The 19,832-nt window shown below is 44.7% G+C and overlaps 1 protein-coding gene across 6 annotated transcripts in view; it reads right to left on the bottom strand.

Moving 5' to 3' along the window:
* TEAD4 (TEA domain transcription factor 4) overlaps positions 1 to 19,832 on the bottom strand; it is a 269,267-nt gene that overhangs the window by 7,116 nt on the left and 242,319 nt on the right. For all 6 annotated transcript variants that reach the window (XM_029599977.1, XM_029599972.1, XM_029599976.1 and 3 more), the window contains 2 exons: positions 4,063 to 4,203; positions 126 to 278 (listed from right to left, as the gene is read on the bottom strand). In XM_029599977.1, the coding sequence (XP_029455837.1) occupies positions 126 to 278; positions 4,063 to 4,203 (294 nt within the window). The remainder of the gene's footprint in view (positions 1 to 125; positions 279 to 4,062; positions 4,204 to 19,832) is intronic.

Genomic DNA, 19,832 nt, shown 5'->3' with positions numbered 1-19,832 from the left:
AGAAGGAAGAAATAACTTTGCCTGGATATATACATGTGAAAAGTCTCCTTTTATTTCTCCTATTTGGTAAAATGGGTATAACTGCTCCCCCTACCCCCAAACAAAACAGAATCCTTGAATCCTACCTGTAAAATAGTGAAGTTTTCCAACACGCTGTTCATCATATATTTTTCCGGCAAATGTTTGAGTTTGTGAATGAAGTTGATCATGTACTCGCAAAGGGGCGAGCGGTGGATGCGATACAAATAATGCCCGCTCTCAAATCGAGCGTACTCTGTCTGGAAATGGAAGAGACAAAATGTATATTTGAGGGTGAGGTTTCAAATGTGCTCGCATGCATGAAAAAGTCTGTGAGTGCTTTCACCCGCAGGCTTTGTGCCACTTTACAAAGGGAATGTATGAATGGTTATTTCCCTTGAAAACTGCTAAGAAAAAAAAAAATGCCCCGCAGAGATTTACTCTTGCTTTTTCTCTTGAAAATAAGGGGCACTAATTTGAAAATGTGATCTATGTGCATTATTTCTTTCCCTCGCCCTAAATACATCTCTAGAACGCCTACATCTTAAGCACCTAAGAGTAAGAACATAACAAATTGCCATGCTGGGTCAGACCAAGGGTCCATCAAGCCCAGCATCCTGTTTCCAACAATGGCCAAACCAGGCCACAAGAACCTGGCAATTACCCAAACACCAAGAAGATCCCATGCTACTGATACCATTAATAGCAGTGGCTATTACCTAAGTAAACTTGATTAATAGCAGTTAATGGACTTCTCCAAGAACTTATCCAAACCTTTTTTGAACCCAGCTACACTAACTGCACTAACCACATTCTCTGGCAACAAATTCCAGAGCTTTATTGTGCGTTGAGTGAAAAAGAATTTTCTCCGATTAGTCTTAAATGTGCTACTTGCTAACTTCATGGAATGCCCCCTAGTCCTTCTATTATCCGAAAGTGTAAATAACAGATTCACATCTTCTGGTTCAAGTCCTCTCATGATCTTAAAGACCTCTAGCATATCCCCCCTCAGCCGTCTCTTCTCCAAGCTGAACAGCCCTAACCTCTTAAGCCTTTCCTCATAAGGGAGCTGTTCCATCCTCTTTATCATTTTGGTTGCCCTTCTCTGTACCTTCTCCATCGCAACTATATCTTTTTTGAGATGCGGCGACCAGAATTATACACAGTATTTAAGGTGTGGTCTCACCATGGAGCAATACAGAGGCATTATGACATTTTCTGTTTTATTAACCATTCCCTTCCTAATAATTCCTAACATTCTGTTTGCTTTTTTGACTGCTGCAACACACTGAGCTGAGGATTTTAATGTATTACCCACTATGATGCCTAGATCTTTTTCCTGGGTGGTAGCTCCTATTATGGAACCTAACATTGTGTAACTACAGCAAGGGTTATTTTTCCCTTAATGCAACACCTTGCACTTGTCCACATTAAATTTCATCTGTCATTTGGATGCCCAGTCTTCCAGTCTTGCAAGGTCCTCCTGTAATGTATCACAATCCACTTGTGATTTAACTACTTTGAATAATTTTGTATCGTCCGCAAATTTGCTAACCTCACTCGTCGTATTTCTTTCCAGATAATTTATAAGTATATTGAAAAGCACAGGTCCAAGTACAGATCCCTGAGGCACTCCACTGTTTACCCTTTTCCACTGAGAAAATTGTCCATTTAATCCTACTCTGTTTCCTGTCTTTTAACCAGTTTGTAATCCACGAAAGGACATTGCCTCCTATTCCCCCTCGGGAACTTTTAGGCAGATAAGGGTAGGCAGTTTCCAGACAGCCAATTTACCCAGATAAATACCGTAAACCACCCACCCCTAACCTTGCTAGAAGGCCCTGTGTGGTTCCACAGTGCGGGTACTTTTTAGGAGGATAAAGGGGAGGCATTCCCAGGGGTGTGCTTTGGCCAGGATTAGGAAATAGTGCATGCACATTGCATTTTACAATGCACGACTGCTATTGTTGCCATCCAGATCTGGCCCGCACTAAAAGCAGATGCAGCTGGGTCCGTGGGCCAGCTGTACCCGGGGGGGGGGGGGGGGGGGGGGGCACAATGTGCAAACAGCACATCCACGCAGGCTTTCCTTAAAAAATTGTACAAAGTTTGCGAGTGCAAAGTAACCAAGGCCTTTGCCCCTAGCTGGAATGTTTTCAAACTTGCCTCCTTAAAGAGCTATAGACACTATGACTGGTTACATTAAAATGATACAAAGAGACGGGGGGGAAGTCCCTTTTGTCCCACACAAAAATGTCCCTTATCTACTGTTAGCATATATGGCTTTTTACTAAAAACAAATTCTGGGGTTCCTTCAGCAACCTATAAGAGGAAAAGGAACATTTTTTCTTTTCTTTTAATTTACATTCCACCTTTCAGCCATTTCAAAGTGGATTTTACATTCAGGTGCAGTAGGTATGCTCCAGCTTTGATGGAAAGGCCCAAACAACCTGATGCTGTCAGTACACATACGATAATAAATTGTAAAAATGCTACCGTTAAGGATCTACTGACAAGGGACCGGAATACGGAAGCCAGAGGTGGTGACCATGTACCAAGAACGGAAACATGGGGTTAATGGTGGCATCTGATTTACATAAGATGGTCTGTCATACTTACAGACTCTTCTTGTCCTTCTACAAGAGTTTCCTATTACAGCAGGTGTTTCCTTACCGTTCCCTTCCAGGGGGCCCAATTCAACAAAACACTTTTAGAGACCATGGTTTGGGATTCGCCCAAGGGCTTTGATTCTGAATTTCTTCCCACAACATTTCCTTGTATTGGAAGGACAAATGCGGTACTAGCAAATGTCCAGTAGTGGGAAACCTTTGCATAGCTTTTCCCCTGCTGTACTCTCTAACATCCCCCAAGAGGAAGCCTGCCCAAACTCCAGACTTCCTATTCTGCATGCAGGTACATTATATATGTCAGTGCCAAAGGAGCTGCCTCAAAATCCTTCAGTGCAACAGTGTAATTTTCTATAGGAAAGAGACTGTACCAGGCAGCACAAAGCAAGGGTGCAGTTTTATATTGCTGACCAACTAACTGCCCTTAGAAGAAAGGCAATTGTTCAGCCATTTACCGATAACACAAATTCAAAAGAAAGAAAGCAGAGAAATTCCAAAATTGTATTATTTCATGAACTAACTATCTCTCTCTTCTACTGGAAGCGCTTCTACTTTGTGTGTTTGAGATCGATCAGCATGGATCCCCCTATGCTCAGTGAGAGAGCAATTTTCAAAGGCATAGCCTGGCTAAAATAGCCTAACTGCAAACTTCCCTCCTAAAATCTTAGAATATGCATGCTTTAAAAGCAGTCGTTCCTTTGGCCACCTTCAAGTCAGGGAGGAAAACAGCCTACATTCCTGGGACTTCCAAAAGTGCACATGCTGTTTTGCCCAGCTTGGCCACTCACTCATATGGCAGATGCAAAAAAACATGGACACTTTTAAACGCGCAGACTTTGCAAACTCTCATTTGGCCCAAAATAACCCCCCATACTTTGCAGATAACCTGGGCTATTGAAAATTGCACCATGAAATATAGCTAATATGGAGCTTGAGCCAATGCACCACTACAAATGATGCACCTGAGTAGGTTGTTTGCAGAGGTGCAAACATGTTTTTATATATGTACAAATGTTCAAATGTTCTCTGTATGGTTCTTCAAGCTACAGTTCTAATTGTTCCTTGTATTCGCTCCCAAGCGACTGTTATGTTTCAATGTAAACCGGGGTGATTTGTATTCTATACAAGAACGTCGGTATATAAAAACTTAAAAATAAATAAATAAAAAAATGTTTATCTAATGGGACTAAAGATTTCTTTCAAGTGCCTTGAGCACAGGAAGCTGCTTTCTTGACTCACGCATCTAAATTCATGACTTGAAACTCTTTGGACTTGCTTTTTAGTATAGACCTTTTGCTGCTATTGGAATTTACTATTTTTTTTCCCCATAGAAAATGTTTACTATTTTTTCCAGTTGTTTGTCTCTGTTAGAAACATTTTCTAATTTGAGATCCATTCTACAAGGTGCTCACTGTACCTCTACTTTCTCCACCACTTGCTTTCCAAAGGAGCAGACTTTCGTTGAGCAAGTAATGATCATGTTCTCAGGACTTTCGTACTGACTGGAGACCCCATAGAAAGACCCAACTTCATCCTGGACATCTGTGTTCAGATCAGCCTAAAAGATAAAAATCAGATTGTTCCATTCAAATTTCTATGGTCACAGACATGCCATTATCAGTGCTTCTCCAATAAGTCAAAAAAGATAAAGAAAGGATGCAGAGAAGGAAAATGTATGTCAATAAACTAGTAAAATAGATCCAAAATTAAACAGCTATATTGCTTTAAAAAACCCTATAGACCCTATTCTGCAAAATTCCTGAGTTAGAGAAGTGATCAAATATCTGGAGATAGTCTAGCTGAGAGATATCTTCTTGACTTGTGAATAAGTTACTGGTTCTGGCTCCAGGGCCACTGAGCTTTCTCTTGCAGATATATACTCCCAAATGTTCTGCAGGTATTCCGCAGGAATAGTGGCTTCTGTTAAGAAGGCTAGACTCTGAGCTTTCTGCCAGCCTCAAGAGTGTTTCAAGAACTTCAAAACTCTCAACTAACGTTCTTACTTCTAAAAGGAGAGCTTAGCTTGAAGGCAAAAGCACAGTCTAGGTCACTTGTCAACTCCTAGAGATCAAGGCTTTGATCTAAGAAGGAGTTTTGAGGCCAGCTCCAATTCTTTAGATCAATGAATCGATCTGGTTGTTAGGCTATCCACAGTGAATAATCACTGGATGTTTTCAGGTCTGGATTTCTTAATAGGTACACAAGGCCAGTACCTAGGATGGGGGGGGGGGGGGGGTTCAGCAACATATCTACCCTTTCCGCCTACCACCTTTTCTCCCTGACCCGATCCAACCCAATTGCTGCCCGAACCTGCAATTCTTTACTTCTGAGAAAGCAACAAGGAAGGCTGCCTAACAAAGCCATGAGGCAATAGTACAAAATGGAGATAAAAATGTGCAAACAAGGGCTTGTTTGCACATTTTTATCTCCATCCAATAAAGAAATTCAGATTGGACATTTGGCTGCTTATTTCCTACTATTCTTTACTTCTGGCCATCCCTCGGTTCTCTGGTTCTAGCTCTGCTGTTTATAAGGCAAGTGCTCATGGAAGCCCAGAGGAGGCACGGTCTGTGAATGCAAGGCTCAGCCTATGTTCTCTGAGCTCTGATAAAAGCAGATTTGCAGCCTGAATCCTGAGGCCTGTTGAGGGAAAGTGAGAGGGAAAGGATCATAGGTCATGTGGAGGGGAGGGCAGCTGGGGAATCGGAAGTGCATTGGGGTATGGGTGGGAAATCAGAGGTTCTGTGGAAGGTGAAGGGAACCAGGTCAGCAGGAGGGGTAGGCAGCGTGCCTAGGACTGACAAAAGCTGAAACCCATCCCTGGATGTACTTACACATATCTGCATATACTTGATCTAAGATCCCCATCATTTACATATTTGGGTTAGTCTGAAAACCAGACCTGTTAATAAACCTAAATGTACCCTACTCAGCCCAGTTTTGGTGATACCCATATCACCACTATATGGCAAATGCCTTGTTAGTTCAAACCCAAAATGTTAAAGCTGGTTCAATTCAGTTTTGCAGTTTGTGTTTACCTGTTTCAGTTTGAGTATTTCTTTGAAACTACAGCTCAGCTCACTTTTAAATTGTGGTGATTAAATCTGAAGACTTTGTTGATTGTATGTTATCATCTAATATTGTAAGTCACATGCTTGATTAAAAAAAAAAGCACCCAGAAAGATAGTTTTAGTGCATGTGCTTCATTTAAAAAAGAAAACTAGGTCATTTCTTAGCATCTTTCTTTCCCTCCCTCCCACCCATCCCTATGCACATGCTTTGATCTCTATCCCATTTAAGAAGACAAGAGACATTCTTCACATCAAGAATACATCAGAGATTTACATAAAACAAGGGAATGACCCAGCCCTAATCAAAAGGTCAACTATTGTATCCTTGCAGGTCATTGCCAAATTAACATAAAATACACCAGATAAACTTAAAGGACTTTATTTTAGGCATCTCTACTCCCTTAGCAACCTTAGCTAGAACTCAACAATATTAAGATGCAACAGTCCAACAGCAAGATGGAGGCCTTCCAGTCTTTCGCACCAAGTGCCCACTTGTATGATTATCTACCAGTTGGTGAGAGGTTGTATGTGTGCAGCTGATGCAAAGAGCTTCTGCTTCTCAGAAAATGAATCCAATCTCTGGAGGCTAGAGTGGCTAATCTGGAAGAGCTAAGCCAGACTGAGGTTTATAGAGAAGACTTTCAGGGACAAAGTAGCTAGGTCCCAACTACAGTCACTGTGCTGCTTTGGATAAACAAGGTTGCTTGGGCAAAGAGCATTACCCTGGTGCAGCAGGAAGTGATCCTGAAGCAAGGACCTGCTCTCCAGGTGATGCATTATTCTCTCGCAGCAAGGATGAGTGTCTAAAGGCTTTTACCCAGGAGGGAAGGGTTAGGATGGTCATCACAGCTGGTGATTCAAACATTAGGAATGTAGATAGCTGGGTGGCTGGTGGATGTAACTTGCTTGCCTAATGAGAAGGTGGTAGATCTTATGCATCAGCTACATAAGATATTAGACAGTGCTGGAGTGGAGCCAGCTGTCATAGTACATGTGTTACCAATGACATAGGAAGGTGTGAGAGGGAGGTTCTGGAAGCCGAATTTAGGCTTTTAGGTAGAAAGTTGAAATTCAGAACCTCCAGGGAACCATTTTTTTTAAATACTCCCAGTTTGACATGCAGAACCCTAGGGGCAGATGATGGTGCAGGGAAAAGGGCTTTAGTTTTGTTAGGTAAATGGACAACATTTTAGGGACAGGGGAGCTTATTCTGAAAAGATGGCTTTACCTTAATCAGACTGGAACAAGGCTGCTGGCATTAACATTTAAAAAGGAAACAGAGCAGCTTTTAAACTAGAACATGGGGGAAAACCAACAATCGCTCAGCAGCACATGGTTTAGAGCAGGGCTTCCCAAACCTGTCCTGGGGACCCCACAGTCAGTCGGGTTTTCCACAATGAATATGCATGAGATAAATCTGCATATACCAAGTCTCCATGGTATGCAAATGTATCTCATGCGTATTCATTGTGGATATCCTGAAAACCCGACTGGCTGTGGGGTCCCCAGGACAGGTTTGGGAAGCCCTGGTTTAGAGGGAGGTAACTTCAGAAGATACTAACAAAACAGGGAAGTTAGTGCATCCCAATAGAAAGGTTCCAATAAAGGCAAAAGGAATCCAGGTGCCTTTAAGTAAAGATCAGAATTAAAAAGATTCAAAATTATCCCTGTTAATTACTAAGAAAGTTATGTATACAAATAAAAAATACACCTTGAAATGTCTGTATGCAAATGCAAGAAGTCTAAAAAATTAAGATGGCTAAGTTAGAATGTATAGCACTGAATGAAGAGGTAAACATAACTGGCATCTCAAAGACATGATGGAAGGAGAGTAACCAAAGGGACAGTACTATACCAGGATACAAATTATATCACAATGATAGGGTAGATCAACTTGGTGGGGTGGTGGCGCTATGTGTTAGGGTTGGTATAGAGTCAAACAGGAAAAAATCCTGCAGAACAAATGTACTGTGGAATCTTTATGGATACAAATTCTGAGTGTGATGGGGCATATTACTTTCTGCCTGGCCAGAAGGAACAGGTAGAAGATGAAATGCTAACAGAAATTAGGGAAACTAACAAATTTGGCGGTACAGTAATAATGGGAGATTTCAATTACCCCAATATTGACTGGGTAAATATCACATCGGGACATGCTAGGCAAGTGACTGTTTCGTGGAGCAGCTGGCCCAGGAACCAACAAAAGGGGGAGCTATTCTAGACCTTAGTGGAACACAAGATCTGGCCCATGTTTCCTCTAATCTACACATGTGCATGGCCATGCACAACTTTTCCCACAGTCACTGACAGCTTTTAGCTCCCACACAGGAAGACCAGCGAGGTCGCGGTAGAGCTCATCCCACCACAGCCTGAAGCAAAGAAGAGGCTCTGGCCACTGGGGGATCCCATCCCACCCGACAGCCCAACTGGAAGAGGCCTCACAGCCACCGGAGGATCCCATCCCATCTGGTGGCCAAAATGAAGAAGGCACTTCAGCTGCCAAGGGATTGCGTCCTGCTTGGTGGTTCAACTAAAGGAAGCCCATGGTGGCAGGGGATCATGTCCTACCTGCCTGCTAGAGGAAGAGTGCATGTGTGCTGCCTGCCTGGTAGATGAAGTGTGTATGCAAGCATGTGTGCCTGAGAAAGAGGAAGTGTGTGTGTAAGCTTGTGTGCCTGAGAGAGAGGAAGTGTGTATGTAAGCTTGTGTGCCTGAGAGGGAGTGTGTTTATGAGTGCATGTGTGTAAGCATGTGTGCCTGAGAGAGGGAGCACATGTTTGAGAGTGAGTGTGTTATGTATAAACATATATGCCTGAGAGAGAAGGCGCACGTGTATGAGTGTGTGTGTGTGTGTGTGTATAAGCATGAGTACCTGAGAGAGGGAGCACATGTTTGAGTGTGTGTGTTATGTATAAGCATATGTGCCTGAGAGAGAAGGAACACGTGTATGAGTGTGTGTGTATGTATAAGCATGAGTACCTGAGAGAGGGGGAGCATGTGTATGAGTGTGTGAGTGTATAAGCATATGTGCCCAAGTGAGAAGAAGCATGTGTGAGTGAGAGATGGTGTGTTTGTGTGTGCCTGCAACCTCAACCTTCTACTTGGAAGAACTAACTACAGTCACCATCTGTGAGTACAGAAACATCTCTCTCTACAGTACTGCTTCGCCGGAATCAGGTACTCGCTCCTTGAGGGCCTGCCCTCTGCTCCGGTGCCAGACCTCTCGTCTAGTGGAATCTTTGCTACTGCTAGTGAGTACAACGCTACTCAGTCTCTCTGCTCTAAGGGATCAGGTACTCGATCCTCGAGGGCCTGCTCTCCCTGTCTCGGAGCTCTCCTATTCTACTTGGGTCTCTGAATGCTAATTCTATTGTGTGCTCATAACTCTCAGTCTCTCTTCCACTACAGCACTGCCTACAGAGGATTCACTATTCCGGCGTCCTGTGAGAGGCACGCCCAGCCGAGCTCTACAACTACTACTCACTACTGCCACCTCTGGTGGTTCCATATACTGTTTAATAAAAGATTCATTCTGGGTTTGTCTGTCCGGAGTTTAGCCTGACACTGTGGTCCCTCACGGGACTGCCCCCCATGGGCGTAAGTCAGCTGCCACAGTGTCCAAGGATCCACCCAAACACCAGTAACCATAACACCATCGTCTCATCCACATTCCACACTGCTATATACAATAACTTCTTACTGGGATTTAAGTAACTACAATGCATAGGGCATAGAAGATTTATCTTTCCTCCACTCAGGGAATCCTGGAGAATGATATAATTTAATATAAAGGCATGTATAACATCAGTGACTATGATTTGAGATATGGCCTCTATAACCTTTCATCTGGGATGTTCTGGAAAAGGGAATGACAAATGAGGTGATCAAATTTGCAGCAGAAATAAATTTATTCTGAGTTAAATCACAAGCAGATTGTGAAAAATTGCAGAAGAACCTTGCAAAACTGAAAAACTGGGCATTCAAATGTCAGATGAAATTTAACGTGGACAAGTACAAAGTAATACACATAGGGAAAAATAATCCAAATTGTAATTACACAATGTTAGGCTTCATATTGGGAGTTAATATCCAGGAGAAGGATCTAGGCATCATAATGGACAATACTTTGAAATTCTCGGCTCAGTGTGTGGTGGCAGTCAAAAAAGCAAACAGAATGTTAGGAATTGTTAGGAAAGGAATGGAAAATAAAAAGAATAATGTCATAATACCTCTGTATCGCTCCATGGTGAGACCATACCTAGAGTACTGTGAGCTTGTCTGGTCACTGCATCTCGAAAAAGATATAGCTGAACTGGAAACGGTACAGAGAAGATATGATAAAGGGAAGGAATGGCTCCCCTATGAGGAAAGGCCAAAACAGTTAGGACTATCCAGCTTGGAGAAGAGATTGATGAGGGAGGATATGATAGGGGTCTATAAAATCATGAGTGGAGTAGAATGAGAAAATGTGAATCCGTTATTTACTCCTTCAGAAAATACAAAGACTCAGGGACACTTCATGAAGTTACTAAGTAGCACATTCAAAACAAATCAGCGAAACTATTTTTTTTTAACTTAATGCACAATTATGCTCTGGAACTCATTGCCGGAGGATGTGGTAGAGACAGTTGGCATAAATGGGTTTAAAAATGGTCTGGACAAGTTCTTGGAGGAAAAGTCCATAAAGTGTTATTAACCAGGTAGACTTGAGGAAAGCCATTACTTACCTCGCTGTGTTAGGAGCATAGGATCTATCTGCTATATGAGATCCTGCCAGGAACTTGTGATTTGGATTAGCCACAGCTTAAAACAGGATGATGGGCTTGATGGACCTTTGAGTCTGACCCAAAATGGCAATTCTTATGTTTTTATGACTTTTTGTGGTCAATCAGTTGAAAATACTTTTCATAGCTAATTTATGATGTTCTATCTCCATATTCTATTTCAATCCCCAAGTTTTGCCCAAGGCAGCTTACTAAAGATTCAAAATACAATACATAATATATACAAAACAAGTCATAAACCATTAATAAAATGCAATTCTGACTGCATATTTCCCAAATGCTGACAAACCTTGAGATGTTTTACTTTTTTAAAATCTATTTGTTAACTTGGAAAAAGAGAACTAGGATCAAGGTCCATTTTCAGCTTCATCCTGTCTCATCCCAACCTCTGTACTTTTAATCCTTAACCAGATTCCTCATTAAAAGTACTAGAAAAAAACTGAGATCTGTAACAAATTGCTGTTGAAAATTTAGGCTCCATTACATCTGATTTTTGCAGCATAAAGCCCTAAAACACTATGCATAACTTTATCTTATTGTCTTCTATTGGGCAGCTTGTTACAATGGACATTTCCCAGATTTGCCTGGAGGTAGGCGCCCACCTTCAGGAACGATACTGTTGAAGTGCAGCTATTAGTTATCCTTATCTTTGCCCACATGAATCAATAGGAACTCAGACAACAGGCCTAAATCAACCTGTCCTTCCAGGGGAAGAAAAGAGAGCCTGGGATTAGGAGACGAGGAGTTCTAGGGCAGTTGCAGATTCTCCTCGGGATGTTCCAGCATGCGATATAGAAGTCATTGCTCAATGTGGGGATCAATAAGTTGCGACAGTATATTCTGGATAGTAGTGCTGCAACAAAGCCCTTGCTGCTCCTTTTAATCATCAGCACTTTCTGGGTCTACCAGTAATGTATGTCATGTGCTTTGCCCTCCTCTTCTGGTGAGTCCAGAGTGTGTCAGAGAAGCCCGCTCTGACTCAAAAGGCTCCTGAATTGTAACAGTACCGGGACGCACCTATGACTGAGCCTACATCATGAAGTTAAAAGTATCCTGTTACCTTGAGCCCAAGCACTTATGGTCATGCTTATGGCATTAGGGGAGGTGAAGGCAGGGTTTCACCTATAGCTGTCCTCTCTGAATTTGAATCCTAGGAAGAAGGATGTGGACTATATATATATATATATATATATATAAAAACTCTTCTTCTGTTGTCACTTTAAGGTCTACACAAAGGATACTCAGTGTGGAGTGCTGCCCTGCTTATCCACCCTTGCAGTTCACTTGAAACTCACTGTATCTTCTTATGGTGCTCATTACAGGAAAACCTGGAAGAATCCTGAGCACATATGACCTTTGCGGTAGCAGATGCATCCTGAGGAAAACTGATAAACTTTTAATGTGCTCTTGGGTTAAACTTGCCATCGCAGCTGTAATACTTAATCTTTTCTAGTTAAAGCATATGGTTATTTGCCTATTAGAGATGTGAATCGGAACCGGAATTGGTTCGGTTCCAGTTCAAATAGTGCATTTTTTTTTGGTCCGGCCCGATTGGTTTTTTTTTTTTAATCGGCTGCGCCCGATCCAATAAACAAAAAACCCACCCCGACCCTTTAAAACCGCTCCCGTAGCCTCCACCACCCTCCCGACCCCCCCAAAAACGTTTTAAAGTTATCTGGTGGTCCAGCGGGGGTCCCGGAAGCGTTCTCTCGCGCTCGGACTGTCGGCCGATAAACAAAAAACCCACCCCGACCCTTTAAAACTGCTCCCTTAGCCTCCACCACCCTCCCGACCCCCCAAAAAATGTTTTAAAATTACCTGGTGGTCCAGTGGGCCCCGGAAGCGATCTCCCGGTCTTGGGCCGTCGGCTGCCACTAATAAAAATGGCGCCGATGGCCATAAGAACATAAGAAAATGCCATACTGGGTCAGACCAAGGGTCCATCAAGCCCAGCATCCTGTCTCCAACAGCGGCCAATCCAGGCCACAAGAATCCGGCAATCACCAAAAACCAAGTCCATTCCATGTTACCATTGCTAATGGCAGTGGCCATTCTCCAAGTGAACTTAATAGCAGGTAATGGACTTCTCCTCCAAGAACTTATCCAATCCTTTTTTAAACACAGCTATACTAACTGCACTAACCACATCCTCTGGCAACAAATTCCAGAGTTTAATTGTGCGTTGAGTAAAAAAGAACTTTCTCCGATTAGTTTTAAATGTGTCCCATGCTAACTTCATGGAGTGCCCCCTAGTCTTTCTACTATTCGAAAGAGTAAATAACTGATTCACATCTACCCGTTCTAGACCTCTCATGATTTTAAACACCTCTATCATATCCCCCCTCAGTCGTCTCTTCTCCAAGCTGAAAAGTCCTAACCTCTTTAGTCTTTCCTCATAGGGGAGCTGTTCCATTCCCCTTATCATTTTGGTAGCCCTTCTCTGTACCTTCTCCATCGCAATTATATCTTTTTTGAAATGCGGCGACCAGAATTGTACACAGTATTCAAGGTGCGGTCTCACCATGGAGCGATACAGAGGCATTATGACATTTTCCGTTTTATTCACCATTCCCTTTCTAATAATTCCCAACATTCTGTTTGCTTTTTTGACTGCCGCAGCACACTGTACCGACGATTTCAATGTGTTATCCACTATGACACCTAGATCTCTTTCTTGGGTTGTAGCACCTAATATGGAACCCGACATTATGTAATTATAGCATGGGTTATTTTTCCCTATATGAATCACCTTGAACTTATCCACATTAAATTTCATCTGCCATTTGGATGCCCAATTTTCCAGTCTCACAAGGTCTTCCTGCAATTTATCACAATCTGCTTGTGATTTAACTACTCTGAACAATTTTGTGTCATCTGCAAATTTGATTATCTCACTCGTCGTATTTCTTTCCAGATCATTTATAAATATATTGAAAAGTAAGGGTCCCAATACAGATCCCTGAGGCACTCCACTGTCCACTCCCTTCCACTGAGAAAACTGCCCATTTAATCCTACTCTCTGTTTCCTGTCTTTTAGCCAGTTTGCAATCCACGAAAGGACATTGCCACCTATCCCATGACTTTTTACTTTTCCTAGAAGCCTCTCATGAGGAACTTTGTCAAACGCCTTCTGAAAATCCAAGTATACTATATCTACCGGTTCACCTTTATCCACATGTTTATTAACTCCTTCAAAAAAGTGAAGCAGATTTGTGAGGCAAGACTTGCCCTGGGTAAAGCCATGCTGACTTTGTTCCATTAAACCATGTCTTTCTATATGTTCTGTGATTTTGATGTTTAGAACACTTTCCACTATTTTTCCTGGCACTGAAGTCAGGCTAACCGGTCTGTAGTTTCCCGGATCGCCCCTGGAGCCCTTTTTAAATATTGGGGTTACATTTGCTATCCTCCAGTCTTCAGGTACAATGGATGATTTTAATGATAAGTTACAAATTTTTACTAATAGGTCTGAAATTTCATTTTTTAGTTCCTTCAGAACTCTGGGGTGTATACCATCCGGTCCAGGTGATTTACTACTCTTCAGTTTGTCAATCAGGCCTACCACATCTTCTAGGTTCACCGTGATTTGATTCAGTCCATCTGAATCATTGCCCATGAAAACCTTCTCCATTACGGGTACCTCCCCAACATCCTCTTCAGTAAATACCGAAGCAAAGAAATCATTTAATCTTTCCGCGATGGCCTTATCTTCTCTAAGTGCCCCTTTAACCCCTCGATCATCTAACGGTCCAACTGACTCCCTCACAGGCTTTCTGCTTCGGATATATTTTAAAAAGTTTTTACTGTGAGTTTTTGCCTCTACAGCCAACTTCTTTTCAAATTCTCTCTTAGCCTGTCTTATCAATGTCTTACATTTAACTTGCCAATGTTTATGCTTTACCCTATTATCTTCTGTTGGATCCTTCTTCCAATTTTTGAATGAAGATCTTTTGGCTAAAATAGCTTCTTTCACCTCCCCTTTTAACCATGCCGGTAATCGTTTTGCCTTCTTTCCACCTTTCTTAATGTGTGGAATACATCTGGACTGTGCTTCTAGAATGGTATATTTTAACAATGACCACGCCTCTTGGACAATTTTTACTTTTGTAGCTGCTCCTTTCAGTTTTTTTCTAACAATTTTTCTCATTTTATCAAAGTTTCCCTTTTGAAAGTTTAGCACGAGAGCCTTGGATTTGCACACTGTTCCTTTTCCAGTCATTAAATCAAATTTGATCATATTATGATCACTATTGCCAAGCGGCCCCACCACCGTTACCTCTCTCACCAAGTCCTGTGCTCCACTGAGAATTAGATCTAAAAATGCTCCCTCTCTCGTCGGTTCCTGAACCAATTGCTCCATAAAGCTATCATTTATTCCATCCAGGAACGTTATCTCTCTAGTGTGACCCGATGATACATTTACCCAGTCTATATTGGGGTAATTGAAGTCTCCCATTATTACCGCACTACCAATTTGGTTAGCTTCCCTAATTTCTCTTAGCACATGGTAAGCCCCTGTCACATGGTAGGAGCACTGGCCGGCCGGCGCCATCTTTAAAAATCCAGTGGACGGCCGGGACGCACCTATGACTGAGCCTACATCATGAAGTTAAAAGTATCCTGTTACTGGCGCGGGTCATCCAGTAGACAGCCGGCACCATCTTTAAAAATGGCGCCGGTTGTCCAGTGCTCCTACCATGTGACAGGGACCAGCCAATGGCACGGTTACCCTGTCACATGGTAAGGGCAAAGGGCCATCGGCACCATTTTTATTAGTGGCAGCCGACGGCCCGAGAGCGGGAGATTGCTCCCGGGGCCTGCTGGACTACCAGGTCTTCCAACACTGGATCAGCGCTCCCCAGAGGGGAGAGAGGCCCAGGTGGTCTTGGTGAGGTCATCAGGGAAGAGTACAGAATGGAGACAGAAGTGCATGTGGCACTGATTCAAGAAGCCACGACATTGCAGGGGATCCCCGGTGAAATGTGGAGGAGCCTGGAGTGGCAGGACTGGTCATGCAGTCGGCGAGGGGGCGGGGAAGCCCACCGCTGAAGGAGCCGACGCACCCAGATAAATCGTGGAATCCAGGCGCTGGCCAAGCAGTTCCACTGCCGAGGCAAGAGACTCCAGAACCCTCTGCTGCTCCAGGATCTTCTGGGCTAAGCCCGATATGGCCTGCAGGGCAGAGGCCTTCGCCAGATCCATCGGCTTGGCAATCTGTTGGCACCACAAAGTAGACTGTGGACCCTTGACCTGAGTTGGTGTTGAAGCTACTTGAGGGGGGAACCAACATCAAGGGGCGAGGCCGGAGGAAGACAGGGGCCAGCTGGAGCTTCGCCACTACCAGCCCACGTTCCCCGCAGGTTGAGCCCTTGGGTACCGGGGCTGGCTGGTCTTAGGTGGGCCCCTCTAGAGATGCACCAGAGTATGGTCAGTGTGTCCAAGGGCTCAAGGCAGGCGGCTAGCTGGCAGGGTGATGCCCGGAGTGAGGTTCGATAGCAGGCGGCTGGCTGACGAGGTGAAGTCCAGGCCGAGGCTCGGTGGTTGGCGGTTAGCAGGCAAGGTGAAGAGCAGACTGAGGTCCAGCAGTAGGTGGCTAGCAGACAAGGTGAGGGCCAGTCCGAGGGGAGAATGCACGAGGAGCAAGGAACTGGAACAGGAACAGGAGTCAGGAACTGGAACAGGAGTACTTCGAGGAAGCAGCGCAGAATCCCAAGAGGAAGCAATGCAGGAGGCTCGTTGCCAGGGTACAGCCCGGAGGAGCCTTAAATAGGCCTGAGTTGATGATGTCACCCTTCGGGGCGGGCACAGGTGTCCCACCGTTGGCCCTTTAAATCATGGCCGGAGTGGTGTGTAACCCCAGGCAAGGCCGGAAGCTGGCAGCGTTCCATGCACCGGCGAGGCCCTGGCATCAGAGAGTGTGAGCGGAGTAGATCAGGGGAGGCAGGCCGCTGAAGCCAAGGACCCGGGGACCAGTGGCACGGCAGGAAGGAATCACCAAGCAGGAGGAGCCGGCTTGAGGGTTCCGCGGTCGGTGAGTGCAATATCTAGTGATTGGAACAACAGAGTTGGAACCAGCACTCCTGGGTTCAAATCCTGCTTCTAGATCAAAAGGTAGCAAATCGGATCTTCTGTCTCTGGGCAGAAGCTTCTAGAACTTTGAATGAGACTCTCTGAGCATGCTCCAGCATGAAATATACCACAGGTCCCCTAAGTCTTATAACATAGAATTAAGAAGAACAAAACCATGAAGTGGAATCCATGGGGAGGTGCAGGTTTCGTGAGGACTGACATCCTGCTTTCCCATGAGAACATTTGCTACAGGTTAACAACTCTGCTTTCTCAGAGGGAAAGCAGGATGGCAGTCCTTACACATGGGTGAATCATTAGCTCAAGGCGGCCCCCCCCCCCCCCAACAAAAATGGGGACCAACAAAACAGGTGTCAACAGGCACAACAACAATGTTTTGGTGGTAACAAGAGGGGGCAGACTGAACAGAAAGAATAGTTGGGTTTTAAACCTCAAACAAGTTCTGAAGGTCAGACTGGCCAATAAGAACACAAGAACATCCCTATCCAAACAGTACTGAGATGCGAATGAGTAGATAGAACTCCACATCACAGCTCTGCTGATCTCCTCTATGAGGACTGCTCGCAAATTGGACACTAACGCTGCCATGGCTCAAACAGGCTTGATATGGTCCCCAAGATGCAAGCTGGCCTGGGCATAACAAAAGGAGATGCAGTCTGCTAGCCAATAGGAAAGCATCTGTTTGGCAATGGTAATCCCCAACCTATTCTGATCAAAAGAAACAAAAAGTTGGGTGGTCTGTCTATGGGCTTCTATCTGCTCCAGATAGAAGCCTAAGGCTCTTTTGCAGTCCAAATTGTGCAGGGCTCATTCACCTTGGTGTCAATGGGGCTTGGAAAAGAATGTTGGCAGGACAATGGAATGGTTAAGATGGAAGTTCAACATCACCTTAGGCAAGAATTTAGAGTGCACGCACAAGACCACCCTATTGCGAAAAAGTGTAAGATGGATAAGTTACTACGTAGGGATGTGAATCGTTTTTCAACGATTAAAATTATCGTCCGATAATGTTTATATCGTCTTAAATCGTTATAGAACACGATACAATAGAAATTCTAACGATTTATCGTTAAAAATCGTTAAATCGTGTTAGTGCGCACTAACTCGAGTTAGTGCGCACTAACTCCCCGTTAGTGCGCACTAACTCGATTTAGTGCGCACTAACTGAAAATGATACAAATAAACACTTTCCAGGTCACTGAAGGTCAGTTAGGAATGAATATGAGTTCCTATTGGCTGGCTGCCCTCTTATCTATTGATATTACCAAGGTTACCACTGAGGTGATGGTTGGGGGGATGGGAAATGGAACTGGAAACTAACGAACACCAACAGAAAATGAAACAAAGTGTTCACACTTCCCAGGTCAGTAAAGGTCACTTAGGAATGAATATGTATGTATGTATTCCTATTGGCTGGCTGTGCTCTTATCTATTGATGTTACCAATATGGTTGGGGGGATGTGAAATGGAAACAGTTGGAAGCTTGACAAAAAAAGTAATGTAATGATCAGCACTCACGTGACTAGAACTTGTTTGTTTATTATTTTTGTTAGCAGGCACCTGAAATGCTAGTGCATGTTGAATTTGCCAATCACTGTGCATTTTAGAAAGGTGGTCCTGGCTGGAACTGTACACAGTTCAAATATATGTAATTGATTGTTGGTAAGTGTATTTTTTAAGTAGCCACACTGGCACCAGTATGTTTACTTTTCCTCCTACTTAACTCACTAGCTCAGCTTTGTAAGAAGGGCTTCTCTGCTTGTGTGTTGTTTTTGTTTGGTGTGAGGAGAGCAGAAACATCAGATCTTTATTCAATCTACTACAGTCATCTCTTATAGTGCCCTATCCCTATTAATACCAGGAGTGTTGTGATCTTCCTGCACACAGTGCCCTAACCCTGATACCAGTCTGAGACAGCTCCCTCCCTGCATTACTAGTGAGAGGCTGGCTTCACAGACAGGGGGGAGCTGCCTGACCCTCACTCCTGACTTCCCCCATGTCCCAGCTAGTGAATGGTGTGTGGGTGAGGGGGGGGGGGAGGATGGTGAAGTCTGAGACAGCTCCCTCCCTGCATTACTAGTGAGAGGCTGGCTTCACAGACAGGGGGGAGCTGCCTGACCCTCACTCCTGACTTCCCCCATGTCCCAGCTAGTGAATGGTGTGTGGGTGAGGGGGGGGGGGGAGGATGGTGAAGTCTGAGACAGCTCCCTCCCTGCATTACTAGTGAGAGGCTGGCTTCACAGACAGGGGGGAGCTGCCTGACCCTCACTCCTGACTTCCCCCATGTCCCAGCTAGTGAATGGTGTGTGGGTGAGGGGGGGGGAGGATGGTGAAGTCTGAGACAGCTCCCTCCCTGCATTACTAGTGAGAGGCTGGCTTCGCAGACAGGGGGGAGCTGCCTGACCCTCACTCCTGACTTCCCCCATGTCCCAGCTAGTGAATGGTGTGTGGGTGAGGGGGGGGGGAGGATGGTGAAGTCTGAGACAGCTCCCTCCCTGCATTACTAGTGAGAGGCTGGCTTCACAGACAGGGGGGAGCTGCCTGACCCTCACTCCTGACTTCCCCCATGTCCCAGCTAGTGAATGGTGTGTGGGTGAGGGGGGGGGGGGAGGATGGTGAAGTCTGAGACAGCTCCCTCCCTGCATTACTAGTGAGAGGCTGGCTTCACAGACAGGGGGGAGCTGCCTGTCCCTCACTCCTGACTTCCCCCATGTCCCAGCTAGTGAATGGTGTGTGGGTGAGGGGGGGGGGTGGATGGTGAAGTCTGAGACAGCTCCCTCCCTGCATTACTAGTGAGAGGCTGGCTTCACAGACAGGGGGGAGCTGGCTGACCCTCACTCCTGACTTCCCCCATGTCCCAGCTAGTGAATGGTGTGTGGGTAAGGGGGGGGGGAGGATGGTGAAGTCTGAGACAGCTCCCTCCCTGCATTACTAGTGAGAGGCTGGCTTCACAGACAGGGGGGAGCTGCCTGACCCTCACTCCTCCGGGGTATTGTGATCTTCCTGCACACAGTGCCCTATCCCTGATACCAGGGGTGTTGTGATCTTCCTGCATGCAGTGCCCTATCCCTATTAATACCAGGAGTGTTGTGATCTTCCTGCATGCAGTGCCCTATCCCTATTAATACCAGGAGTGTTGTGATCTTCCTGCATGCAGTGCCCTATCCCTGATATCGGGATGTGTGCAAGAAGATCACAACACCCCCGGTATCAGGAATAGGGCACTGTGTGCAGGAAGATCACAA

This window comes from Rhinatrema bivittatum, chromosome 4, assembly GCF_901001135.1.
Source record: "Rhinatrema bivittatum chromosome 4, aRhiBiv1.1, whole genome shotgun sequence".
In the NCBI taxonomy this organism is placed as follows: Eukaryota; Metazoa; Chordata; class Amphibia; order Gymnophiona; family Rhinatrematidae; genus Rhinatrema; species Rhinatrema bivittatum.
This window is presented reverse-complemented; position numbering and strand designations above follow the sequence as displayed.